Source organism: Xenopus laevis, chromosome 1L (genome assembly GCF_017654675.1).
Source record: "Xenopus laevis strain J_2021 chromosome 1L, Xenopus_laevis_v10.1, whole genome shotgun sequence".
Taxonomy (NCBI): domain Eukaryota; kingdom Metazoa; phylum Chordata; class Amphibia; order Anura; family Pipidae; genus Xenopus; species Xenopus laevis.
Genome location: NC_054371.1, coordinates 165418357 through 165431872, shown reverse-complemented (window position 1 = coordinate 165431872; position 13516 = coordinate 165418357). Strand labels below are relative to the sequence as shown.

Genomic DNA, 13516 nt, shown 5'->3' with positions numbered 1-13516 from the left:
ACTTCATAGCTGCACTGATGGCTCAACTCAATCTGCTAGCTTTCCTCCTCTGGATCAACTAGCAGTTTGGCAGGTTAAAATTTTGAACTTGTTGGACATGTGTCATTTTTAACCTAACTTACTATGTTACTATGTAATTAACCCACAAGACACTTTTTAATTGACCCACACTTGTGATTGCTGGTAGCTGGCAAAAACATAGCTTGCATACTTATTTATCCACTGTATACAAATTTTAGCACAGACTTCTCAGTATTTCCAGTGTGGGCAGCAGATTCATTAATTTAAATAAGGGTGAGGCAGGCTACTTGTGTACAGATTTTAGCACAGACGATCCAATATTTCTAGTGTTTTTGTCTTCCACATCAGATGAGATCTAGTACAGGCAACAAAACATACCATCTGGCATCACCCTTATACAGTCTTTATCACACACACACTGGGGTAAAGATTTATCAACAGCCGATGAACCTGTCTACAGGGCTGGATTTACATAGTGGGCGCCCCTAGGCCCTCTACCGTTTGTCGCCCCTGTACCCTGCAGTGGGACAGGAGCAATGGGGATTAGCGCACAGGAAATTTAAAAAAAATATTATATAACCAGCGCATCCCCAGTGTTTTTGAACCAATGTGGGTGTGGTTAGGCAGCATGCCACCCCCCTAAAATCCTGCCGCCCTAGGCCCGGGCCTAGGTGGCCTTTCCACAAATCCGGGCCTGCCTGTCTATACATTTTTTGGAATATAGGAGGAAAAAAGTGCACCCAAAAAAAACCCCATACAAGCATAGGAAGAGCCCAAACAACCCTCTTGATGATAATATCCTGTCAGGGATTTACAGAAGGACACCAGTGCTGCAAGCAGCAAAGCTAACTGCTGTGCTGCCTCAAGTTTCCCACACTTATCTGGCTTCCACATAGTCTATTGAAGCATACAATTCTGTCCAGCAACACTGGCCTGTACTTTAATTGATCACAGTGGAAGGGGAAGCTTGGTTTTATATTGTTATATTACACTAACGTTATGAATTTGATTGATTTAATAAAAAAAAGGGGACACAAAGGAAATCCGCATAGAAGGGCTGCACTCACTGTATTTACTTAAAATCAGTTGGCAATCAGTGCAACTCAGCGACTTTCATTTACTAGTAGAGTATGGTTATTTGATGATGATTTTTATTACTAGTCGTTCTATTCAGGCCATCTCCTATTCATATTCCAGTCTCTCAAATCAAGATATGCTGAATAAAAAGAGAAGTCAGAAACCACAAATAATAAAAAATGAATACCAATTGCAAACTGTCTCTACATCTCACTCTCTACATCATGCTAAAAGTTAACTCAAAGGTGAACAACCCCTTTAAGCACTGAGGAGGCAACCCTTTAAAGAGGCAGTCTGTTGATCTTACTAAAAATAACTTTTTCTGGATGTCTGATGATTGCTAATTATTTCCGAATCATTTATGCATGTGAATACCTTATTGATTTATAATACTCAAGAGCCACGAATAACCTGCATAACACAAGAGCCACAAATACACTATAAATATATCCTTCTAAACAGTACCCATTGTATAATTATGTGATTAGTTATAATTAGTCACTTAATGTCACTTGAATCAAGTGAATACAAAGGGGGTTGTTGGAGCACACACCAAGTAAAATGCAATCCAAACTGGCCAGATTTACTAAAAACATATGGGGGGGATTGATCAGTGTGTATTAATCAATACACATTCCCTGCCCCTGTGTTTTATTAGTAATTTATTATGTGCTAAATATAGAGGGCCCATATCCCGTGTGGAGTTTTGGGGACCCATGGTCAGCCAGGTAAGGGGGGTACGTTGCAGGTAAACTGTTATATTGCATGTGTCATGGGTCATCTGTGATTTTGTGGAGTAGAGGACGTGAAAAACTAATTTCCAGGGGGCACTGGCTTCAAAAACTATGCCCCTGGTCTGAGCAAGTGCATACATTTTGAAAAGTTTTTTTGTTGTGAGTTTATGATCATAAAATGGCCAAGCAACATACCATGCCAAGGTAAACCCCTTATAGTAGTCTTAACTATTTACCTCCTGTCATATTTTTCATAGTCTGGCACCTCTCTGCTTGGTTGCATTTTTTTATTGGGAATTGTCTCCTAACCACAGCACTGCCTCACAAGCTAATCCTCCCCAAATGTAGCCATGGAAGAGATATAAAAGTCCACCCATTTTTAAAGGCATAAGACCACCCGTGAGGGGTGCTTCAACCACTTGAAACTTTCATTTTCCCTTCCGCAGAATAACTATAATGGAATATTCTAATTTGCTGTAAGCCTGTTTTTTCAATCAATAAGTTGGTGTAAAGCCATTTTCCAAGTTTCATGCTATCTTTATGAATTTGACATTATTAACGCAAATAAAATGTTGTCAATAACTAATTATTTCAACTTTGTGTAAGCAGTACTCCAGATTTGTATGGAGGAATTAGTTACTCCAAATTCACTATGGTGGTTGTAAATAAAGTGCTGGCCATATCATTTGACAGGACACTTCGCTGTGACATTCTGAAATATGTCCAGCATTAAATTACTGACTTCAGCACAACCAGAGCAAGCCACTGGCAGGTTCGGGCCAAACTTCCCCATGTGCCTACTCTGCCGTAACCTTACTATGCCCTGCTTCCACCTCCAGGCATGGCTTATTATAGTTTCAACCCTGTGACATCAGAGAGGAGTGGGCACAGGCCTATAGATATCAGTGCTGGCTGGGATAGGGTCGGGTGCTGAACTGCTGGCTTAGGGTCAGAGTCAAATTTTTGCATCCCAGACTCTTCAGTGCTGGATTATTGGCCTATATTGATTTTGATCCTGTTTTGGTTCCTGTTCCTGATCCTGCTTCTGTTTCTGCTCCTGTTCCCAAATCTGGTAATCTTGCCTTGTTCCTGTCCTGTTCCTGTCTGGTCCTTGTTCCCTTTGCTATTGATCTCCCGGTTTTGACCTTGGCTTGTTTTTTGACTCTGCATGTACTGTGCCTGTCCCAACCTTTGACCTATCCCCAAACTGTTTGTCTGCCGCCTGCCCTTGACCCTTGGCCTGAACCTGGACTTGTTTTTTTTTTTGCTGCCTTGTTATATCCCTCTGCAGAGGTGGGTGCACATTTTTCTGTATTAAAACTTATATACAGCACATTGGCTCCTGTCAGTCAATCCTTACATGAACATAACAAACCATTTTATTGGGAATGCAAACCACATTTCATCTTATTACTTAGCTTCCATGAAACAGATGTTCCTTTAAATGTTAATGGGTTAGTTAAGTGTGTGTAAAGCTAAATGTGTGTCTCTGTCATGACTGGATTTGTGGGAAGGCCACAATGGCTCAAGCCTAGGACAGGAAAGTTTTAGGGTGCCATGCCATTATGTTGCCAACTCATAGAGATAGAAGAAAGAATGAAGCTACTGATTCTGGTGTAGAGACTGTGTGTATATCCACAGGCTAAGAATCAACCTAGCCTTAAAGGAAAACTATAACCCCAAAATGAACACTTAAGCAACAGATAGTTTATATCAAATTGAATGACATATTAAAGAATCTTACCAAACTAGAATATATATTTACATAAATATTGCCCTTTTACATCTCTTGCCTTGAACCACCATTTCGTGACTCTATCTGTGCTGCCTCAGAGATCACCTGACCAGAAATACTACAACACTAACTGTAACAGGAAGAAGTGAGGAGGCAAAAGGCAGAACTCTGTCTGTTAATTGGCTCATGTGACCTTACATGTGGTTTGTATGTGTGCACAGTGAATCGTACAATCTCAGGGGGTGGCCCTTATTTTTTAAAATGGCAATTTTCTATTTATGATTACCCAATGGCACATACTACTAAAAAAGTATATTATTATGATAATGGTTCATTTACATGATGCAGGGTTTTACACATGAGCTGTTTTACTCAGTAACTTTTAATAGAGACCTACATTGTTTGGGGGGTATAGTTTTCCTTTAATGTAAGATCAGCCATCAGTGTTCCCCTGGAAACATTTTATATTGCGTTTCATGTTTACAGGCGACATTCCTGAAAGAAACTTTAGGAGACCTCATAAAGTAATATAGAGAGATAAGCAGAAGTGTCACTCATAATTCTTGTATGAAGATGAAGATACAAAATCATAACAATTGCTTGAATAGGTCATTGGGTTTATAGTTTCCATGGTTCTTTCTCTGTTCCCTCTCTCTCCCTCACATTACAATTATATCGATACCTTAAAATGAATTTGTTCTCTAGCATAGACTGATATCTTCAGGCATATTGGACTTACACCTCATCTTATCACCCCTTGTAAAACCCTTGTTATTGGTTGTATTTTTGTATGTTTATATCTGTATGTTTAGCGTATACACCCATTTATTGCCAGCACTGTGGAATGTGCATTATAATTATGTATTGTTAATAATAATACTTTACCTAGTGGCATTTGCTTGGTTGCTCGAGTAACTGGTAGCCTAATAACCAGATTTAAAAAAAAAAAGCTTTTAAAATATGCAAGGACCACAGAAATTAAAATTAGAATAACCAGGTGCAATATGTCATGAAGGATATGGATTAAGGGGCCCCATAGATGGAAATAAAATTAAAATTGATAATGACCAGTTGCAATACGTTATACAGGCTATGGATTCTGATGCCCCACAGGTGGAAAGAATTAAAAAGTATAATTACCAGAACAGTTTTAAAAAGTATAATTACCAGAACAGTTTAAAATAAATGATGTTTTGAGCAAGTATTGTGCAGTCCAAGGGGGAGGCCACATCACTAGTTCAAAGAGCTTTATTGCACTAGAAGAGATGAATTCCCATTTTTAAAAAAAAGTTAGTAGAAGTGGCTCTGTGTCACCCTTGGTGACTGGTAAGTTTGTCACCTTGCCTCATGACAGGAGCAACCCTGCATTCAGTCCAAGAGCCAAAAAACCAAATCACAAGCAATCTGGTAGGTAATGGGTGTCACATAAGGTTGCTACCCAGCGGGTATTTCATTGGCCTAGCCTGTAAAATAATAACCAAGACCTTGGCTGGTATTACAAATTTACAGGCAATGTACTTGCTGGTAAATTTACTACATGGGATAATACTCGTTTAACAAAAGTGTGTGTGACATCTGTATTCAAAAGGAAATTCCTTCTCTAGTGGCCAACAATGTGCACAAGAATAACTCCCTGTCTGTGTCTGGCGATTTCCATTGATCCAAACAGGAAGGTATTTTGAGGAGCTGTATCACCCACAGGAGCAGCAATTTTCAACAGATGAGAAAACACCCCACCTGCTATCAAACTTAGGGTCACACTGGGAGGTTTACAGCAGGGGGTGCAATATTATCTTACACAATTTTCAAATGACTATGGTATGCAGTGTGCACAGAATCCTGGATTTGGTTCGGGATTCAAACAAATATTAGAACCTGGTTAAACTGAAGCTGAACCCTTAAAACGATGTGACTTAAAGGTGTATGATTAAGGTGATCATAATACTTCACACTTCAGGGGAACTCATTTGGTTCAGGATTTTTGCCGAATCGTTCCTGAAAGAGTTGGGGTTCACAGAAATTCCAAAAATAGGTTATGGGCTATACTTACAACATACTTACAGTGATTATAACATATGCCATCACTAAGCTCTCTTTATATGGACATGTTTAACAGGATATATATATTGTAAAATATGAGGATATTATAAGCCACAAGGAGTTCCATGACCAAATAAATGCAGAAGGCCTAGTGTTTTTATACAGGTCATGGACCCCTCGAGATGACTTATAATATCCTCATATTTTGCTACAGGGGTATTTCATTTATTATAATAGACAAGTTTTAATGAGTCATGTGACAAAAATGGCATCACTACTCACCGTTTATAACGAATGACATCACTAGTCACCGTTTATAAGGATATCATTTACAAGATATTCATGGCTTTTGTGTATTATAGGAATATATTTTATAAGTTCTTTATTGCTCCTGTATTATATGTACTGCTTTGCTCTGTATCTAGCCACAGACTACATGCAACATAATAATGTGTGTCACTAAAAATAATGATAGATAAGTACAAAGCATTGCAGAGCTTCTCTACACATCTTGACAGAGGACATTCTTCCCCACACAGCATCCAATAAAGGTTGGTAAAGTAGCCCTTTCCCCGAGAACCTTCCCTAAATGTACAGCCTCTTTTCCCCCCACTGCTCATCACAATATAATCCCTACCCTTCACCCCTCCCAACCCCCACTCTTCAGACATCCCACCCATAATGTAGCCCTTGTCACCCAGACACACTGTCTCCCTCCTCTCTACACTTGCTGCCGGCCCCTGATTGGTCAGACTCTGAGGGAGAAATATAAACAAACAGAAGCCAGGCGGCTCCAGGCGGATAGGCAATCGGAACCGACAGACCCAGCTTGATCTGTAACCGAACCCTTTGAAACAGACTATAAGAGATATATATATAGAGTAGCATTGAGAGCATCAGCCCCGCGATAACCTGTCCTTAGAGGCAGCTTCAGCACCAGCAGCGGTCGGACAGCTCCACATGTGAGAGCCCAGCACGTAGCCCAAAGCAGCGGGGTCTGCGATCCTCCTGACAAGCGAGTGCATGATGTGGCTGAACGCTGGCTGATTAGGATGGCTTGGTGGTGAGCAGTCCCCTAGTACAAGAGCACAGGCTGTAACAGTATGGGCGGCCGACTGAGCAGACAGAGTAGCCTGGAGGATGAGACAGACGAGGCAATGGATTCGGGGGGCCAAAGTGCGGACGCTTCCAGGGTGGAGTTTGCCCTCACGTCCCTGATGCTGAGTTCAGAGCGCATCCCCGGGGTGCTAAGGAGAAGCAAGCCGGCTCCCTATGTGCGCAGATCTGCCTGGATCCGAGACATCCAAGCGCTGCTCCGGGACCACAAGCAGCAACGAGCCCTGCAGGTCCTGAAATTGCTGCGCAAGGTGAGGAACCGGGACCCCTCTACCCACCTACATACCAACTACTGCCGACTTTATACTGCATGCTTTGTCTGTTCCATAGATCACAACTGTCAAACTGGAGCCCATAATACAGTATTTATAGCAGGTGTGTTTGGTCATTTATTGCAATACATACCACATATGCCTAGAAAGCAATGTGCATGTCATTATTAACCCCTAATGCAACTTGTGCAAATAAATTACACTGGGGATGTCTAAACTGTGCTTTCTCTTGTTGATTTACAACTCCCAAATCAATACCCCTGTCTGAGATGATTGGGGGGTAGTGCAGAGAATAGAGCCACTGAAGGTTAGATATTCCTGCTGTACCAAACACATCTTCACTTGCACAGAGTATCCCTGGTACAGCCCTTTCTTTCTTTCTTTCTTTCTTTCTTTCTTTCTTTCTTTCTTTCTTTCTTTCTTTCTTTCTTTCTTTCTTTCTTACCCTGGCTTTCCGCTTTGTTCTGTTCCAGGACCTGGGCCTGGAGGGGACATTCCTCAATGACATCTTATATAGACACGTCACCGTTCTCAACCTGGTGGATCCTATCTCCCATGAGCTGCTGCTGAGCCTTGCCAGAGAACTACAGTGTCCTAGAAAGGTAAGCATGACAGTGATCTACTGCATCCATTGATTAGCATGCCTATTACTAGAAATTATGTTTATCCGGTCAATTATTGGGTCTCAGTTGTAGAAAGCCAATTTACATTGTAGCCCCAGAGGAATGCATGCACTTCATACATGGAAAAAGTGAGGGTCTGCCCGCACCCCAGCTAATTACCAACACAAAGTGTTGCTTAGTTCTCACAGTAAATGAGTTGAAATGAAATCTTGTTTGCTGCTCATTTGTTACAGATTTTTCAACACATTTAACTATCTTTAGCAGGTTTGGCAGGTTTTTGCCATTCTCCTTCCAGAAAGCACAAGGCAGGTTCTGCATATCAATTATAAGGAGAGGAGCCAGAGAGAGTGAGGGAGGAGATTGGCAGAGAGACAGAAGCATGGAGAAGGAGAGAGAAAGGAGAAACAGACAACTTGGTGATGATGGGAAGGAGAAAAGGTCACATTAAGGGGAAAAAGAGAAACACATGAAGGAAGAACTAGGCTCAAACTGGAAAACATTGTGTGATTGGAGTAAAATAGAGATTTTAGAGATGCTTGATGCCAGGCAGAAAGTCTGTAATAAAACCTTTTCTTCTATTATTTATTACTCCTGTTTTGGGAAGCAGGGAAATTAGATAATCACCCATGACATCATCAGCACATAACATCATAAATCAATGTCATCATCACCCCATGACAACATCAGCACATTACATCATCACCACATGACAACCTCCAAGATTTGAATATCTGTACAGTCAGAGGCTCTCTATCTCTTGCTGAATTACAGCTCCTAATCTTATATTTGTGGTTTGCAAACTAAGCTGGAATGTTATAAATGTCGGCTACCACGACATTTGTAGTTACAAGGTGTCAGAGGATGCTGGTAGTTCAACAACAGCTGTAGAACATTAAGGTCCTTTTACCTACTGCCAGAAAAGATTAGGGTCCACATACAGGTCTGTTGTCCATAAAATGTGCCCATAGACTTAGTGCCCACTTAGCTAATTTAGTGTCTTCTAGTGTACAGATACTGAAATACACATTAAAGGCAAGGGAATTAAGCATTAATAACATGTATTTATATAGCGCCAACATATTGCGTAGCACTGTAGCATGACTGAAACATCAAATGTACAGCTATTGCATTCAATTTTGTTCTGCTTCCCCTTCTTATGGTAATTCAACTGAATAAAAATATCACAAAAAAAATGTTTATTCTGTATAGGTGATGTGTTAACTACTTTTTCTTCGATAGGACCAGGGGTGCACTTACTGTATAATTGTTGGCTTTAGCCGAACACTGCAAAAGGTGCTAGATATTCCCAGTGTACTGAAGGCACATTCACATGCAGAGAACATTCCTTTTCCAGCACGTCTTTCAGTTTTTTAGTTGCCAGGGCCCTTGATCTTAACAAATATATAGCATTTTAAATTGCATTATGGAAAAAGCAGACTAGGTAGGTGCATAATGAGAAACTCCCTTTTTGACATTGTTGGGCTCTTTGTCACAAGCCATTGGTTCAGACACTTGAAACCAACTTCAGTGCAGTTTGCTGGCACATTTGGAAATGTGTATCATTAACCCTTGGGGTTAGTATTCAATCAAACCTTTGTAAGGAATTAAATTAATTAGGGAAACAAGCTTATTTATGTTTTGATTATATCATTTTAAAGGGCAGCTAAAAAGAACGATTGGCTGTAATTTACATATCTGGGCAAATAACTGATGAACAATTCCAGCTGAACACAAGCTTTGAGCAGAGAAAATCATTTACTGTTGAGTTGTTTCAATGTACTTGAAATGCTCATCTTCCTTTACTATGTTACTGTTTAAGTCATTAGCTTCCAACAATCACATGGGGAAGGAATCCTCCTTTGTACTCAAGGTTGGACTAGCAACATTTTTACTGCTGCATTAAAGATAGACTGCACTCTCACACATGGTGCCTTGTACTAACTTGTGTGGGAGCTATTCTTGCTAGCCATGAGCCACTGTACAGACTGTAGCGCTGTACCCAGCACTGAGAAGACAAGCTAGCTCCAGTAACATTTGTCCATTTGTATCAGTGCTGGAGGGAGGTTAGACTTAGTTATCTGGGTTGCACAACCCTCAGTGTTATAGTATTTTTGTATTTTTACAGGTACTATAGGAATTAGTGTGCCTTTAGATTTGGCTGAACTACAACACCCGACATTATAACTCTGCATCTTGACTGCTACTTGACTAACCCCGTATCTTGTGTGTTTCATGATATAGGGTTAATTAATTATTGAAACATGAGCCTTAAACAAGAGGACCCCCTCAATAACCCCATTAAATCATATAATTTATTAAATAATGTTCCCTGCAGGGCTGTGCTGAAATCTACACACATTCATTCATATTTCATTCATATTTTTATTTACTACACCATGTAGGGCTATGATGAGCCTTATGCTGCATAGTGTGTTATCACATCATCCCTTACATTTCTGAGGCACTTGTGTCTAAACACACTCCTTGCACTTCTGCCTGATATGTCTGTCCTGCCTGTTGCTCTGAATCATAACACGTGTCCCTTTTGATATAGTGGACTGGAGCTACGTCAATTGGCACAGAGTACTTGGTTGCCTGTTTACATTCCTCTGTGTGAAAAAAGTCCATGTTAGCTTTAGATTACCCAATTTTTATAATTCTGCCTGTCTCTTTGCTTCCTAATTCCAGTTTCTGTGGAGTGACCCACACGTAGCACACATGTCAACACAATCATGAACAACTGACCACCTTTCTCCCTGTCCCTACCCATTTAACTGCAATTCAATACAACATACTCTTATAAGTATAATATATTGTTCCTACATTTGAACTATTGCTTATGCTTATTTTGTTTATATAGTATTTGAGTAACAATGAGTCTGTGTTTATATATAAAACAAAACTACATACTATATATAGAAACACAATATTTATTTTGAAACTAATTGCAGGAACATGACTCAATGAAATCCACAGACCGTATTTGTCGCCAGCTTATGTACCACCTGACACCTCACTCCAAGTGGCATCGGCACAGCCTGCCTCAGAGAAAAAACCTGACAAGGTAAGATAGCATGGAAGGTGTGCCCAAGAAAATGCAAATGGGGAATAAAGAAGTGTACTGGAGTGCTGCAGGAGGCTAGATTTTAGCTCAGAGCTATTCCAGTCACAGACTGTGTTTGAAAGGACAAATCTACAGGGTAATGCATTTGCTACATGAATATATAGATTGGTGTGTACAATCACTGCACAATATAATCTCTTTCTCCCCTTTGCTGGCCATCTTGGTTGTTTTGTTTTTTCACATTGTTACTTCCCCAATGCTGGCTTATTTGAAAAAACATCAGACCAACAGGAAGAGGCAGATTTACTAAAGGACGAAGTGGCTGTCGCTAGCCAAAAATCACCAAAACAACTATCTGCAGGGATATCGCAATATAAAAAAGGCATAGAGGACAATTCGCTAACAAAAGAGCTCAGCGCTCGCAACGTTTTGGGGCTTTTTTGCCAGGAGATCAATACTCTGCAATACTCTGCAAATTCACCAGCTTATACCTGCCAAACTGATAAGATGACGCTACATCCTCAACAATCTTATGTCAGTGACATCATATCCTGTATTCCAAAAAGTCATAAAAAAAAGAAAAGTTTTTTTCATAGTTTAATGTGGTATTATGTTTTAATGTTGTAACTGTTAAATATAATTTTTTTTAACCATTGGAAGCTCATGCCACATTTGTTTTAGGATGGGCTCATGTCTAGGACAATAGAGGATCTCTTTTGTCTTTATTTGTCTTCCTTGGACATTTTTAATAATAAGTGGCCACTTCCAGAAATTTCACCAACACTAATAAAGACATATATATGACCTGTATGTACCCGCCATATACATAAGAGTACGTATGTTAACAATGTTTCACTAGGAAGAAAGTAACAATAGTGAAAATGTCTGTGCTGATGAATTTTCGTTGATGAAAATTTGCCAGCCATTCACCTGCTGAGATAAAACATCGCATTTCGATGAATACGTGTATTTGCTGTGAATTAACATCTGACAAAATTGTACGAAGTACAGCGAAGCCTTCCAAGGCAAAAATTCGCCCTTTAGTAAATTTGCCCTGAAGGCTAGGGGAAGAAATAAGGGTTACAGGAACTAAATACAGAAACTCTAATTACACACGAAAGTAGGATGTAACAGGTACAAAGTATAAGTCTGTGCTTTGAAAGGAAACTTTGCTCCTGTTATTACATTGCCCAACAGAGTTACCATACAGAGAGGCATATCACCTTATAGGTTAGAATAGATTTTAGATATTTTAAGGTGTTGTCTCTACCCAATCTGCTTAATGCTGCCCTTCTATTATGATCTCTAAATGTTTCTCTTGGTACAGCCTGAAGAACACCCTACTGCAGAAGCTGAGCACTGAATCTCTGGATCTCTCTGGAATCCCACTTTCACCCCGTGATGCACAACGTATTGCTCTCTACTTGCAGAGCCATGGTGACCACCTCACCAGCATAGATCTGAGCTTTACTGACCTTACTGATGGCACTTTACACCTCGTGCAACCAGCTCTTTCTGCTTTACCTAATCTTACGCACCTTGCACTCAATGGGAATCGACTGACGTGCAGCACCCTGAAGGAGCTCAGTGAAGCCATGAAGGATAATGTCAACTTCCCCTGCTTGAGCTGGGTGGACTTGGGCAATAATGTAGATATCTTCTCTATGCCCCAGCCTCTGCTTCTTGGGTTAAGGCGACGTTTGTGCCAGCAGAATCTTCTTCCCACAATCCCTGAGGCTCAAGATGGTGACATTTCTGAGGGGAGCATTCCTGTGTCTTTTCCAGAGCTGCCATGGGACAGGTGACATTGCTAAATGCAGTGGTCATGAAGACAACAAGTGACCCCACACAATGTCCGTCCCACCTCTTAATGAATCAGTGAGTAGGTCTCACCTTCACTGTAATAGTGGTACTCTGTGCCCAGTTACAGAGGAGGAGCACTGGATACAGGCTGCCCACATCCCACTCATTTTCACCACTCAGTGATATTAAACCCAGCAGAAGTTGTAAGGCTGCACATCTGCACAGCTACATTGAAGGAGCACTGGATACAGATTGTCCACATCCCCACTCATTTTCACCACACAGTGATATGAAACCTAGCAAAGGTAGTAGAGCTGCACATAATAGTTTCACACCCGCCTCATTGCTGTGTCCTGCTGCTTAATCCTTTAACAAAAGGAGCCAGGAATCCATCAGAACTGCATTGTCAGGAAAATTTGGAAGGGGATGCTATCCAAGTATGGTAATATTGTGGTTGAAGGGAACATCAGTACCCACCCCTAATTTCTGTTTGAAACTACAGAACCTACAACAGCTACCCACAAACAAAAACAAGCAGTATGAATTATTGGCTGGGTGCAGCAAATCTATCTACTGGCTCACAAGGTGTTTATGTTTTAAAGATATGGGTAGGATATGTGTTTGGCTTATCAACATTTACTAACGCAGTCTGACAATTAAACTGTGCAAATATCAAAGGCTTTCAAGGACAAAATATGATAGAAAAGGCTACTGTTCAGCAAAATCAGACTTAGCATTGTTGGAATTAGTTAAGCCATATTTCTGCATTGCAGATCCCCACACGCGTATAAATTTGTTCTATTAAATACCGCGAGAGTCCTACATTTTTGGCTGTGTAGGTATATTCTGTACTTTTTGTCTGAACATTTGTGTGCAAAATAACGATGCTGTCATATCCAGTGCACAGCCACAAGAAAAAATGCTTACGGACTTCCAAAGCTATTTAAAGTGCACTTCCATCATTAAAGAAATATTCTGTACCATTTATGACTATTGGCATATTTTATTAATATTAAACTAATATTTTATGT

At 40.4% G+C, this 13516-nt stretch overlaps 1 protein-coding gene across 1 annotated transcript; it reads left to right on the top strand.

Moving 5' to 3' along the window:
* The first annotated feature begins 5923 nt into the window (after nt 1-5923).
* Nucleotides 5924-13468, top strand: LOC108716029 (leucine-rich repeat-containing protein 75B). Its single transcript, XM_018261818.2, has 4 exons — nt 5924-6974; nt 7469-7597; nt 10570-10682; nt 12010-13468. The coding sequence occupies exons 1-4, from the start codon at nt 6711-6713 to the stop codon at nt 12485-12487; spliced, it is 984 nt and encodes a 327-aa protein (XP_018117307.1). The 5' UTR covers nt 5924-6710; the 3' UTR covers nt 12488-13468.
* The last annotated feature ends 48 nt before the right edge of the window (nt 13469-13516 follow it).

Bases quoted from the DNA above. Each gene is read 5' to 3' on its own strand.
- LOC108716029 (XM_018261818.2), top strand. From the start codon at position 6,711: ATGGGCGGCCGACTGAGCAGACAGAGTAGCCTGGAGGATGAGACAGAC. The intron at 7,598-10,569 runs GTAAGCATGACA...AACTAATTGCAG, and splicing joins AACTACAGTGTCCTAGAAAG to GAACATGACTCAATGAAATC. The intron at 10,683-12,009 runs GTAAGATAGCAT...CTCTTGGTACAG, and splicing joins CAGAGAAAAAACCTGACAAG to CCTGAAGAACACCCTACTGC.